This window comes from Oryctolagus cuniculus, chromosome 7 (assembly GCF_051225735.1).
Source record: "Oryctolagus cuniculus isolate XC-2025 breed Fujian yellow rabbit chromosome 7, ASM5122573v1, whole genome shotgun sequence".
Lineage (NCBI taxonomy): Eukaryota > Metazoa > Chordata > Mammalia > Lagomorpha > Leporidae > Oryctolagus > Oryctolagus cuniculus.
The window spans coordinates 44598134-44612500 of NC_142873.1; the positions used below are offsets into that span (position 1 = coordinate 44598134).

Consider the following 14367-nt stretch of genomic DNA (forward strand, 5'->3'; position numbering starts at 1 on the left):
CCTCTCTCCCAATTTCCTCCCCACCTCCTCCCTGCTCTTCTCAGACCTCTCCACTCCCACAGAGTGGGAAGGAGGGGACCCTGGGCTGTGAGGGGTGTGAGTGAGCCTCCTCGTCATGGGGGTCTCTCTCAGACATCCAGTCACCCCCTTGGGGCTGGTGCAGTGGGTCAAGCTGACGCCTCTGATGCCAGTATCCCATATCAGAGCGCAGCTTCATGTCCCAGCTACCCTGCTGCCAATCCAGCTCCCTGCTCACACACCTGGGAAAGCAGCGGAGGATGGCCCAAGTGCTTGGACCCCTGCCATCCATGTGGGAGACCCAGATGGAGTTCCAGGCTTCTGGCTTCAGCCTGGCCCAGCTCTGGCTGTTGTGACCATTTGGGGAGTGAGCCAGAGGATGGAAAATCTCTCTCTCTCTCTCACTCATCTCTCTCTTCTTCTGTCATTCTACCTTCCAAATAAGTAAATCTTGAAAGAAAGAAAGAAAGGGGGGGGAGGGGAGGGGAGGGGAGGGGAGGAGAGGAGAGGAGAGGAGAGGAGAGGAGAGGAGAGGAGAGGAGAGGAAAGGAGAGGAGTCACCCCTTGGCTCTCTCGAGGCTTCCTCCAGGCTCTGAGCTGTGTGTTGGGGGGGGGGGGTGCAGGGAGCCCTTCCCTAACTCAGCTCTCAACCCCTCCCTGTCCACAATGCCCTGTAGGCTCCCCAGGGAAGGCCCGCCCCTGCCCTCCCGCGAACTGCTTGTGCTTCTTGTACCTGCTCGTATTTGTCTTGTATTTGGCGGAGTTAGTGTTGACTTTGGCTGGGCCCTCCTCTCCAGCCACCACGGACCGCAGCTGTGGCTGGGAGAGAGGCTGGCAGGAGGCTCCTTTGGACCCATAAAAAGGTAGAGCTGGAGGCTGACTCAGAGACCCTGTGGGAGGCCCCGGGCCTCAGGACAAAAACATTCCCTCCTCCCTGGCAGCACCCGAGATAACCACCTGGCCGCAGCCCAGAAAGGTCAGGCCTGGTCACCCTCTGTAATTATAAACTAATCAGAGGAAAAGATATCTACGGAGGGTGGCGAACCACCCAAGGCCCCCACCCTGGGCTAACCCCAAGGAGAGGGTTGAGAAATACAGATTAAGGCAGTGCTGAGCAGGCCGGGGAAGGAAGGCATTGATGGCCAGGGAGGATGCTCATGGGACTTTGCCCAGAAGGAGGCAGAGGGCAGGGGCAGTGCCAGCGAGCGGGTGCCAAGATAAGGAGGCTCTTCATGAGGATTCGGGGCCACCTGCTCACTTTTCCTAAGGAGGAGGACCGGGGCCCCACAGTCATGCCACCGGCATGTGGTGCAGCCGGCGCCCAACCCCTGGGCTCCATGTTCTGGGTTCCTGGCCACCTCCACGGCCCTTGGCCTTCCCAGGAGTGCAGCACGGAGGATCCTCCTGTCCCAGCTCTGGATGTGCCTGCCCTTGGCATCTAACCAGGAGCCTGGTCCCAGTCGGGGTTTCTGCAAGGCGTTTCAGGAAGGTGTGGAGGGGACCTGCCTGCTGCCCCCCCACCCACCGCATGCTGCACCTGCCAACCCCCTCCCTCCTCACCTCTCTAGAGAGGACACCAGGATTTAAAGTCCCAGGGGGAGGTGTGACTCCCTCTCCACCTGGGGCGGCTCCTGGAGCTGAGGGCCGGGTCCAGGGCTGTGTTGGGCTTATGAGCATTTGTCAAGTAGTTCGACTTGTCACTCTTCTGTGCACAGGTTCTAACTGCCAGACACTCCCATTCAGGCCCAAGGTCCCCCCACACTGCAGTGCACACCCCCAGCTCCCCCTCCCTACACCCCAGGCCAAGAGCTCATGAACCCACACACACCTGCACACACTGGCCTGCTCACTCCACTCCACCGTGAAGGAAGTAATTCAGACAGAAGTGCAACAGGCACACCCGCCCTTGGGAAGCCTGGACAGGCGCTTTCCTTATAAATAAGCCCCATCAGGCCAACCGTTTTCTGGTGGCAGAAGGCTCAGCTTTATAAATGGGTCCATGCTGGGGCTGGCACTGTAACACAGCGGGTAAAGCTGCCGTCCACAGTGCCCACATCCCATATGGGCACCGGTTCAAGTCCCAGATGCTCCATTTCCGATACAGCTCTCTGCTATGGCCTGGGAAAGCAGTAGAAGATGGTCCAAGTCCTTGGGTCCCTGCACCTGCATGGAGATCCAGAAGAAGCTCCTGGCTCCTGGCTTCAGATCAGCGCAGCTCTGTTTGTTGCAGCCATTTGGAGAGTGAACCAGCAGATAGAAGACCTTTCTCTCTGCCTCTCCTTCTCCATATAACTCTGACTCTCAAATAAATAAATAAATCTTTCAAATAAATAAATAAATGGGTCCATGCCCCCTAAATTAATCTGAAGTTTACTTGATCCTAAAAAAGAAAGCCCTTTTTTGTTGGAAGTAGGCAGATTGATTATAAAGTTCCAATGGAAAAGTAAACCAGCAACAACGGTCAGGAAAATTCTGAAAGTGCAGAGCAACGACAGGGGATTGCTGCAGCAAGTATCAAGGTGTATCGCAAGGTGGCAGTAATTAAAACAGTGCGGCACTGGCGCAGGACGAGAAAGAGAAAGCGACAGGAGAGACTGGAAGTTCCAACAGGCACTGCTCCAAGTGTGTTCCCTGGGTCCCTGACTTGAACTTCCCTGTACCCTATCTGACAGAAGAGGAAGCGGAGGTTATACAGCTAATCAGGTGTGACACCGGATCCAAAACCCAGACAACTGGGCCTCAGAATGTGTGCTTCTAACTGCTCACCACACCAAGGGGCAGAAATCCAAGTATGCAGGAATTTGGTTGAAAGGTAAATTCTAGGGGCCAATGTTGTGGTGTAACTGCTGGGGCGCCGTCTGCAATGCCCGCATCCCACACGGGCACTGGTTCCAGTTCCGGCTGTTCCACTTCCGATCCAGCTCCCTGCTAATGCGCCTGGAAAGCAGCGAAGATGGTCCAAGTCCTTGGGGGCCCTGCACCCACGTGGGAGACCTGGAAGAGGCTCTTGGGTCCTGGCTTCGGCCTGGCCCAGCTCTGGCCTTTGCAGCCATTTGGGGAGTAAAGCAGCAGATGGAAGATTCTCTCTCTCTCTCTGTGCTTTTCAAATAAATAAAATAAATCTTAAAAAAAAAAAAGCTAACTTCTAAAATCAGTGGGGAAAAGGTAGATTGTTCAATACTGGGAATGTCTGGTGATCGCTAGAGAACATGGCAGAACCAGATTTCAGAACTCACACATGATAAATTCAAAATGGACCAAATATTTAAATTTCTAAAATTCTTAAAAGAATCGGGGGTGGGCAGAGAGAGGACTTTTTAAAATAATACTGGCATAGCACTGGTGCTGTGGCAGAGGGTAAAGTTGCCGCCTGCAACACCAGCATCCCATATCAGAGTGCCAGTTGGAGTCCCAGCTGCTCCACTTCCAATCCAGCTTCCTGCTAATGCACCCAAGAAAGTAGTGGATGATGGCCTAAGTGCTCGGGCCCCTATCACCCATGTGGGAGACTACGTGGAGTTCCTGGCTCCTGGCTTCAGCTTGGCCCAGCTCTGGCTGTTGTGCGCATTTTGGGGGTGAACCATTGGATGGAAGATCTCTTTCTCTTCTCTGTCTCTCCTTCTCTGTGTCACACTGCCTTTTAAATGCAATAAAAATAAGTAAATAAATAAAATAATATTTGTACTGGGAAGGTCTTATTATACATGACACAAAACCTGGAAGCCTTGAAAATGGTGGATAAATTTAACTTGAGTTTAAAAAAATGTGTGGCAAAAAACACCCTCTACTACCAAAAAAAAAGTAAAAAGCTGAATGATGAACTGGAAAGATTCACAACTCACATCACAAGGGATTGGACTAAAGGCATTAAGAGTTCCAGTAAATGATAAAAAAGATCAACATCCCAATAAAAAATGAGCAATGCATATGAATAGGCAGATTGCAGAAACAGATTATACAAATGTATGTTATCAGGGAAAAACCCATACAATCTCAGATAAGATACATGCAAATGAATTCCATACAGATACCATTTTCTGCATACAAATCAGTTAGAGAGCACTGCTGGCCAGGGTGTGGGGATGCAGGCACCCTCACGGTGCTGTTGGGAGAGGAGCATAAGTTGGTACACCTCTCATTTACTCTCAAAATTACAACTCACAGGGCCTTTGACCTCTCAGTTCAGCTCTGAGGACTAGATCCTGCACGTGCACCTGTACACACACAACCTCCAGGAGACACAATGCTATTTCTCACAGCACTGTCTGTGACAGCAACCTGGGCAACAACTGAATGGCCATTGAAAGGGGATTCAGTAAGGGGCCAGCATGGTGGTACAATGGGCTAAGTCACTGCCTGCAACCCCACCACCCCATATGGGCACCGGTTCAAGTCCCAGCTGCTCCACTTCCAATCCAGCTCCCTGCTGATGCCCCTGGAAAAGTAGCAAAAGATGGTTCAAGTGCTTGGGCCCCTGCACCCATGTGGGAGACCCAGAAGAAGGTCCTGGCTTCGGCTTGGCCCAGCTCCAGTCCTTGTGGCCATTTGGGGAGTGAACAAGCAGACAGGAAGATCTTGCTCTCTCTGTGACTCTGACTTTCAAGTAAATAAAATAAATAAATAAATAAATTCTAGTCCATTGGGCCCCATGGTCAAGCATGCAAGCCTTGACTGGGCTGGTGCTGTGGCGTAGTAGGCTAAGCCTCCAGCTGTGGCGCCAGCATCCCATGTGGGTGTTGGTTCGAGTCCCAGCTGCTCCCCTTCTTATACAGCTCCCTGCTGTGGCCTGGGAAAGCAGCAGAAGATGGCCCAAGCGCTTGGGCCCCTGCACCCGCGTTGGAGACCTGGAGGAAGCTCTGGGCTCCTGGCTTTGGATCGCCCCAGCTCTGGCTGTTGCGGCCATTTAGGGAGTGAACCAGCAGATGGAAGACCTCTCTCTCTGTCTCTCCTTCTCTCTCTCTCTAACTCTACCTCTCAAATAAATAAATGAAATCTATAGAAAAAAATTAACTTATTTATTTGAAAGGCAGAGTTACAGAGAAGCAGAGAGATATTCTGTCTGCTGGTCCACTCCCCAAAAAAGGCCACAGCAGCCAGAGCCGGACTGATCCAAAGCCAGGAGCCAGGAGCCAGAAGCCAGGAGTTTCTTCCAGGTCTGCCGCCCGGGTGCAGGGGTCCAAGCACTTGGGCCATCTTCTGCTGTTTTGTCAGGCTCATTAACAGGGAGCTGGATCAGAAGTGGAGAGGCTGGGACTTGAACCAATGCTTGTATGGGATGCCGGTGCCGCAGGTGACGGCTTTACCCACCATGCCACAGCGCCGGTCCCTGTTCCACAAAGCAACAGAAGATGGCTCAAGTGTTCAGGGCCCTGCCACCCTCGTAGGAGACCCAGATGGAGTTCCTGGCTCCTGGCTTCAGCCTGGCCCTAGCTGTTGCAGAAATCTGGGGAGTGAAAAAGCAGACAGAAGATATCTCTGTCTCTCTGTCTCCGTCCCTCCCTGTGTCTATGTCTGTCTGTTTCTCTCTGTTGCTCTGCCTTTCAAATAAGTCTTAAAAAAAAAAAAAAAAAAAAAAAAAAGGAGAGAGAGACAGGAAATGTGAAACTCTCAGGAGTGCTTTAGAACACCCGCAAGCTTTCCAAAGATGGGACTGCCATGGTGGTTCCCACGACATGAACACCATTTGCCCCCTGGCCTCCCATCAAAACAGGCTCAGAGGGTCCATGACGGCAACCAAGCACCACTCTCCCTGTCGCCATGTCCAGGGCATTACCATGCTCGAAGGGTTGCAATGCCTCAGCCAGAGGTCCCCTCCCAGGTGAGTGTGCACAGCGGGGACACAGGCCTGCCCGCCGGCTACATCAGCGGCCCCTCTGAGATGGGGGAAGCTCACGCAGAGCGATGAGCAGCCACACCAAGGCCATCTGACCGGAAGGGTGAACAGAAGGAGCAAGCCACCATGCGACGGCCCCCACACGCCCCGGGGCCCTACAGCAGCGGGCACTCTCACCCCGTCCTGTGGTGTGGCAGTTCCCCATGAGGACACTGGGAAAGGAGAGGAGCACCTTGCTGCCCCTTTCTGGGGAAGGGGAGAGGGGTTGCCGTTGGCAACACAGGTGATGTGAACACAGCCAGGTGCAGAGCAGGGGCTGTCACTTCTGCGCCTGCAGCCTGGGTTTCATCTCGCCTACTCAGCTGCTTCAGCAATTCTCACCTCTCTGTCAACTGTTTGGTCTCCACCAGATCCTCTCCCTTAGCAAGTAAACATGCTGACGTAGGCTCATCTAAAAAAAAAAAAAAAAAAAAAAAAAAAAAAAAAAAAAACCTCCCTGTCATCCGCCAAGGCACCCTGCACTGCTTTCCTCCTGTTTACAGCGAGCCTCCTCGAGAGCTGTCTACACTCGCTGGCTCCAACTGCCTCCCTCCCTTCTCTCTTGCATCTTCTCCCACCGGCCTTTGGCTCCCACTTTGCCAAAACTCCCCAGGTCAAGGTCACCAGCAGTGACCTGCCTGTTGCCGAATCTCCTGGTCAAACCCACCATCCTCTTGCCTGATGACACAGCTCCCTCTTCTTGGAAACCTCGTCCTCATCCAGTTTTCAGAACACCAGCTCCCCTGACCTGCTTGCTCCCTGCCGCACTGCCTCATTGCTGGCTCCCCGTCCTGAAGCCTCAGAGGGTGGGTGCGCCCAGGGCTCATGCCCGGCGCCTTTCCCCTCTCTCCCTACATCCTCACCCAAGGTGATCGCAAGGCTTAAAACCGTATCTGCCCACAGACGACTCCCAGATTCCTAGCTGGAGCTCCGTCCTCACTCCCCAGTTTCTGAGCCCGGTGTCCAGTTCCTTCTCAGCATCTCCCCTAGGTTGTCCAGTGGACAACTCCGTTTCCACCCAGGCAGCAGTGACCACTGACCGATGACCTCCGGTGCAGCAGGGCTGCAGCCTATGCCCTTCGTGCAAGGGGCCAGTGCTCCTGTTGCCAAGAGTAAACCGGATCACGCATGCAAAAGGTGAGCCCAGTTCCCTGCACACAGCTAGCACTCAGTAGGTGGCAATGGCAACCATAGCCACCATAGAGACGGGAGGACCAGAGGATCCTTTGATGGGAAAGGCACCGATGCAGAGAACAGGTGCCATGGGGAGCTGCTGGAAGGTAGGGGCTCTGGGCTCACTCCTTGGGGTAGAAGTTCACCAGTAGGGACTTTTGGCCTCTTCTGCCCTGATCTGGAGGCAAGAAGGGAGGGGAAAGCACACAGAGTAACTCCCCGGGAGAAAGTCCCCAGGGGCTTCACCTACACAGACAGCCTGAGGCTCAGAGCACTCTTTGCCATCTTCCCCTTTGCTACCGCACCCTCAGGGCCACCTCTGCAAAGCCTCCCATGCAGCTTACAGTTGATGACTTGACATTTAGCACTTCCCTGTTCAGCCGGAGACAAGGGCTCTGCAGAGACAGCCCCCAGCTTCTCCAGCACCCAGGACCCCTGGGAGTTGTGTGGAAGACTGGAGCAGACCCTCAGATAGAACAGGTGGTTAAAGAGGCCACAGGAGTTTTCCCACTCAAGGTGGGAGTGTAAGGACTCACTTAATATTTTCATATTCCCTGTAGGTCTTCTCACTGCAGATTCCCACGTAGAATACCTGCTCCACAGCCACCCTGTCCCCAACACACACGCACAGGGCCTGACTCCCTGCTTTATCTTCCCCTCTTAGCGCTAAGTAGCCACCATACTATACATTACACCATTCAGTAACATTCCGCACTAGAAGGAAGCTCCCATAAGCTGGGGATTTTGTCTAATTGGTTCACCTGCTACATCTCCAGCTCTTAAAATAGTGCCTAGAACACAGTATAGCTAGATATTGCTATATATTTTGATATATATTTATATACATATTTCTAGAATAAAGGAACAATGAAGCCCTCTTATCTAAGCACTTCCTGCGTGCTAGTGATTTTCTTAACATTCTGCGTAACACCGCACTTAGCTCCGTGAATCACAACAACCTTGGGAGGTAATACAGTCATCCCTCAGTGTCCTGGAGAGATTGAGTCCAGGGCCTCTACCCATGCCCCGAGGATACCAAAGAGCCACGGCAGCTCAAACCCCTTACGTAAAGGACATAGCATTGGTGCCTAACCTTTGCACATCCTCCTGTGGACCTGAAGCATCTGTAGATGACTTGTACTACCTCGTACCATGTAAATACTACGCAAATAGTTGTTATCCTGCATTGCTTTCGGAGTAAATGACGAAAAAAGTCTGTACAGATGCGATTTTTAAAAATATTTCCAATCCATCTGCGGATGTGGACTCCACAGACATGGAGGATTGATTATATGGATTTTTATGTTTTCTCTTTAAGATGTATTTATTTATTTGAAAGAATTACAGAGAAAGAGGGAGAGGGAGGGGGAGGGGGAGAGAGAGAGAAAGAGATCTTCCATTCTCTGGTTCGCTCCCCAGATGGCCACAACAGCCAGCACTGGGCCAGGCTGAAGCCAGGAGCCAGGAGCTTCATCCGGGATTCCCATACGGGTGGTAGGGGCCCAAACACTTGGGCCATCTTTTGCTGCTTTTTCCAGGCCATTAACAGGGAGCTGGATCAGAAGAGGAGCAGCCAGGACTTGAACCAGTGCCCACATGGGATGCCGACGTGGCAGGCAGCGGCTTTACCTGCTACACCACAGAGCGGCCCCAGTGTTTATGTTTTCTAGATGAGGCCACTGAACCTCACAGAAATTAAATCATTTACCCAAGGTCAAGTCATCTTCACATGGCAAGGCGGGGCAGAGAGCTGTCTGGCTCCACAGCCTGCGTCACTGTCTGCACAAGAGAGCGGTGTTCAGCTGAAGGAGAGGGGAAATCAGAGAGAAATAAAAGGAACAATGGAAAACCTCTGGAAGAAGCTGCTCGGTGCTCCAGGCCAGCACCGCCCGGGAGAATCTTCTGGAACAATGGGGAGGCTGCCCTGTGCCGCGCTGTCCGGTACCGCAGCCACCAGCCACCCGCAGCTCTGCCGCACTTGACAGGTGACCAGCGCAGCTCCAAAACTAACTTTTCACTTGGTGGACTTGTAATTAATTTACCTTTAAGAAGCTGCAGGTGGCCAGTGGCTGTGCATTAGAGACCGCAGCTTCAGACCCAGGGTAGATCTGGTGACCGGGAACGCCCTGCCTGTCTCGTCTGTGCCAGGCAGGCTGGCCTGGCGGGACAGGGAAAGAAGAGAAGAGGAAAGAGGCTCGTGTTCAGGGCAGTGAGAAAGTGACCAGGTCACTGTGTAGTTCTTACAGACACCTGGCGGGGCGGGGCGGGGGGGGGCCAGCCCAGGCGTGATGCTTTGCACTTGACCATCTCCTCTTGGGAGGAATCTGTGTGGCTGATCCCATGTGAGCCTCACAGACTTCCCGGAATCCAGCCAATGTTTGCTGCGATGTACAAACAAGGGACAGGGACAAAACTGGGAGAGACTCTGCCACGGGGAGTCCCGTGATGGAAGGACTCCAGCCAAGTCTTCAGTCACACCAGATGGGTGGACATCCTCAAACCGGGCAGTGCCTAAACACTCACGAGCGGCACGCAGCCGAAAGGACGTTTCCAGACCTCCCTCCCCTCTGCTCGCTCACACTCCATAAATCTGGGGCGAAGGCCCAGAATCGACAGCTTTACCAAGCCTCCACCCCACACTCACAATGCCCCAACTCTGGTGCCAGGGCCAGAGCCGCTCTTGCAACAGATACCGATTTAGGGTGAGGCGGGGGTGCAGGTCGGCCCCAGGGGCAAAGCAGAGGCTGCCCTAAAGAGAAATTTAGATGCTGAAAACAAGACTTGGAGATACTTAAAGGTGCAACAAGTGCCTGTTTGTGCATTGCTTACATTGTGGAAGGAAGAGGAAACTCCCCCACATCCAGGCCTGCCAAGCCCAGCAGAGCCTCTGGAAGACGTCCAGGCCCCCTGGACAGCAGACACACCTGAGGAGCACCGGCAGCTTCTGCCTGGGCACGGGGCAGGTGAGCCCGTGCCGGCTGGAGAGCCGGGGGACTCCCTAAGCCAGCTCCAGCTCGGCTGCCCGCTGCCCCTCGCTGCTCTGGAGCGGGACACACACTCATTTGCTCCACGCTTCCTGTACCAGTTCTTTCTTTTCACCTTCCAGTTTACGGGCTGGGTGTGTGGGTGTGGGAGAGAAGCTGGGTATTTTGACATTTCTGCATTTTCCCTCTGAACCGGGAGGGCTTTCACTTCCTCCCCAGATTCTCAGTTCTGCCTTTCACAGGCTGTCCAAACCTTGGGACCCCCCAGGAAAAGGGGGAATTGGCTGTAGCAGGCTGTAGCCAAGGACCTGGCAGCCACGTAAGAGCAAAGGGAAGCGGCACCTGCAGCAGTGGCCCCTGGGGCAGGTGCCTTGTCCCGCAGGCAGAGTGGCAGGCGAGGAAGCCCACCAAGACCTCCACCCTGCCTTGCCCGCCCCTGACACCATGATGGGCAGGCCCAGACCTCCACTTCCCCTCCCTCAGCCTCTTCCACCCCAGCATTCAGCCAGAGGAGAGAGTCTCCACTGTCCCTAGCCACCCCCAGCCCGGCCTACTGGTGGAACTCTACATTTGTGGGTCTTAGAGTCACGGGAGGGGGTGGGCCTCCACCCATCGCACCTGAGAACTTGCTTTCTCCACCTCTCTGACCCTCAGCCTCCTCTTTGTCAGACAAAGTGACATGCGGATCCAGCAGGGGCTCAGCAAACAGCAGGAGACATCCATCACCAGTGGCAGCTCTGCCAGTATTGAAAAAGGGGTCCCTCCCTTTCCTCTTCCAAGCACAAGGACCACAACCATGCAGAAGAGAGGCTGCAGGCCCTGGAACCCAGCCTCCAGCTGCAGCACACAGCCTGCAGCTGGGAGAGACCCAGCCGAGTGTTCACCCGGGGCAGGAGCACAGCAGGTCGGAGTAGCTAGAGCCACAGCCGACAGCACCTGCTCCAAAAGCCGGCACGCTGCCCCTTAGTTTTCCACTGTAGTCTTAAAGAAGCCTTCAGACCCCCAAATAAACCTGGAACTGGCAGCTGCCCAGCTGCTCTAGAGGAAAGACCAGACAGGCAGCTGGGACCGCAGTGGGGCACACCACTCAGCAGGAGCAAGTACCCCGCCCCTCCAGGGCTTCCAACCCTGGTCTCAAAGGGGAGGCCAGCCTGGACCAGCCTCAGGAGGTCCCAGTCCCTCACCAGCCTCCCGCTCAGTGTCACTCTTGGGAGGAGAGCAGTCGGCTGGCCAGAGCTGGTGCCACCACGCGAGAGCCGCAGAGGTAGGGTCTGTGGCTCAGCGCCAGCGCACACTGTCAGTCACCCACACAGACACCCAGCCGTTGGGGCAGAACCAAGAGGGGTGCCACACACACACAGCCCCAAAGCAAGGGGGGACAGGAGGGCTGGCCCTAAGCAGCTGCAGGGAACAGCACCCTCTTAGGGGCAGCCCGCGTTCATCGTCGGTTAGCGCCACTGCGGGCACAGCTGTGCGAGACTTAAACGCGGGGCGCCGGAAAACAGACTGGAGAGTCGGGTTCCCGAGAACACACCTAGCCCTGCGCACAGACCGCAGGGCGCTCCCCAGCCACAGACCAGACAGCCCCGGGGCGCGCGGGGCCCAAGACCGAAGTCGCAGCAGGGGGCGCCCGAGCAAGCCGGTCGGCCCTGGGCCTGCACCTTGTGCCCGCAGGGAGCACAGCTCGCCACAGAAAGGGGAGCTGTCACACCGCTGTTCGCCCGCTCCAATCTCTCCGCTGACTGCGGTGGCCACGGCGGTTTCCCCTATCCACCCGCTGCCCAGCCCGCCGCGGGCGCCCAAGCCCTTACCCAGCACGGGGCAGCCCCCCGGGGCCAGTGCCGCGGCCCCCACAGCCAGCAGGGCGGCCAGCAGCGCGCAGCGGACGGCCAGCTTGCTTCCTCCTCGGCTGGTGACCCGGGCGGCCAGGGCAAGGCGGGCTCGGGCCCCGAAGGCAGCCGCCATCCCCGGGAGGCGGGCGCGCGGCGCGCACCGCGAGTCCCTCGGCCCGGCGCGGCACCCTCTGGCCCGGCTCGGTGTCAGCGCGACTTCCCACTCGCACATGACTCAGAGCGGCAGACGGTGCTGGCAGCGCAGGAAAACATTTGAGGAACTCGCGCTGGAGCGTCTCTTGGCGGTCCCAGGGTGCGGTTACGAAAGCCCAGCGGATGGCGCAACAGCCCCGCGCCCCGGCCCACCGGAGGGGGTGGCTTCCTGCCGCCGCGCCACACCTGAGAGGGAGGGCGGGGGCCCGCGGGCCCCTCCCTCAGGCCCGCCGCCGCTCACCCGCTCGCTTTTGATTTTTGGTTTCGTGAGCAGGACTGCGCTGTGCAAGAGGCACCTGGGTGTGCCGCTGCCCCGCGCAGTAAAGCTGCGCCTCGCAGCCCCGGGTGTGCCAGTCACCTGCGGAGCCCTAAAACCCCCGGCGTCTGGGTCTGACCCCAGCAGATTCCCGCTTCCTCTCTCTGGAGCGCTCGGCTTCTGTTCCTCACAGGCGGAGCAGCGGCGAGAAAAAACCGGTTTGCGCTCTGGAGTCGCTCAGAGGGACCTGGGTTTCCATCCAGACCTGCCCTCTACCGCGGCTGTGACTGCAGTTCACAATCTGAGCCTCCCTATCCTCACCTGTCAGAAGTAAGACCGCCGGGGTGCGCTCAGCGCGCCTGCACCGGCATCCCCTACACTCGCAGGTTCGAGTCCCGGCTGCTCCACTTCCAGCTCCCTGCTGATGGCCTGGGAAAGCAGGAGAGGATGGCCCAAATGCTTGGGCCCCTGCACCTGTGTGAGAGACCTGGAAGAAGCTTCTGGCTTCTACCTGGCTTTGGCCAATTTGGGAGTGAACCAGCAGATGGAAGATCTCTAATGCTCTCTGTGTAACTCTGCCTTTCAGATAAATAAAGGAAGAAAGAAGGAGCCTACACTGGACAGGGTTACAGTGAAAATTCTGGAAGCTGGCGTCTAAACACCTGTCACAGTTTCTGGGCCACAGGTGTTCCCTCAGATGTCAGAACTTGCACACACACCCTCCCGACTCGACAGAAACCAGCATTTGACTCCCCGGACTGACCACAGGGACTGCAGGAAGGGGCCCACCAAGGTTTCCCACATAGCCTGAAACTGATACGGTGGTTCCTGAGCCAAATTTGGAGAGGACGAAAAAAGCTGAAATGAGTTCAGGCTAAGAAGCTTCTCGACCAGCGATTGCTCAGGAGACTGAGCATCCCCAAGGTGGGCTTCAGGTGGATCCTAACCCCAGACCAGGGCTCCTGGTCAGCTGGAATGGGGACGGCCGGACAGTACCCCAGAGGGGCAGGACATGGCCCAGAGACACAGGGCTCCTGAAATGCAGTCCTCAGACCCCACACATCTGAATCTGCCGGTGGGACCACCCCCCTGGGTGCACCAGACATGAGCACCGACACCACCCACGATGGGGCTTGTTTGGGTGGGCTTGCTTCAGCCAGGCCAGCACATGGGAAGAAAGGACGCTGGCCATCGGCGCTCTCTCCTGTTGTTTAAAATGGGGCTGCCAAAGGGCGGCAGGGTGGTTCCCACTGTGGTTGCCCCTTCCTCTCTGTGGATCACGCAGACCTGAAAATATTGTGTGGGACCACAGAAACCGGAAGGCTGCTAAGGGCCTTGGCTCAGATAGGAGAATTTCCTTGTCTTTCAAAAATTGCTCTGTACTTATTTGGGTGGCAGAGACACAGAGAGGAGCCACCCTCCTTTGGTTTGCTCTCCAAGTGCCCACAGTGACGGGGAACTCCTTCTGGGTCTCTGATGGCTGGTGGGGACCCACACACTGCCTCTCAGGGTCTGTATCAGCAGGAGACTGGAGTCAGGAGCCAGGGCCAGAAAGCAAACCCAGGCTCGCTGATGTGGGACACAGGTGTCTCCACCGTGAGGCCACGTGGCTGCCCCATAGGAGAGTCTAGCAGAGGATAATGAAACCGAGAACAAGCAACTGGGGCCCCACCTGGCTTCTGCAATCAAAGCACTTCTGTCTGTCTCTCTCTCTCTCTCTCTCTCTCTCTCTCCCTCTCTCCCTCGGTGGGGAGCCTCTGCTCTGGAGCCAGGCGGATCCAGTTCCCATCTCAACTCTGCCTCTTCCTGACAGTGCATCTCGGGAAGTCACTTAACCTCTCTCAGCCCGTTTCCTGATTTATAAGGTAAGAGCAACAATATACAAACTGTTAGGGTTACAGTTCACATTAAGAGGTCTGAGGGTGAGTACTTACCCTACGGTTAAGATGATGGTTAGAATGCCCCCATACCAAATCAGAGTAGCTGTACTGGAGTCCCTGCCACACCCATGTGGGAGAC

The 14367-nt window shown here is 55.8% G+C and overlaps 1 protein-coding gene across 6 annotated transcripts in view; it reads right to left on the reverse strand.

Moving 5' to 3' along the window:
- IL6R (interleukin 6 receptor) overlaps positions 1–14367 on the reverse strand; it is a 48916-nt gene that overhangs the window by 33558 nt on the left and 991 nt on the right. For 2 of the 6 annotated variants that reach the window (XM_008264378.5, XM_051858640.3), the window contains exon 1: positions 11859–12411. The exons of 1 other annotated variant lie outside the window; for it this stretch is intronic. In XM_008264378.5, the coding sequence (XP_008262600.3) occupies positions 11859–12111 (253 nt within the window). In that variant the 5' untranslated portion in view covers positions 12112–12411. Of the gene's footprint in view, positions 1–11858; positions 12412–14367 lie in introns of those variants that run through there. 3 more of the 6 variants (XM_008264375.5, XM_008264376.5, XM_002715338.6) reach the window with 3 other exon arrangements.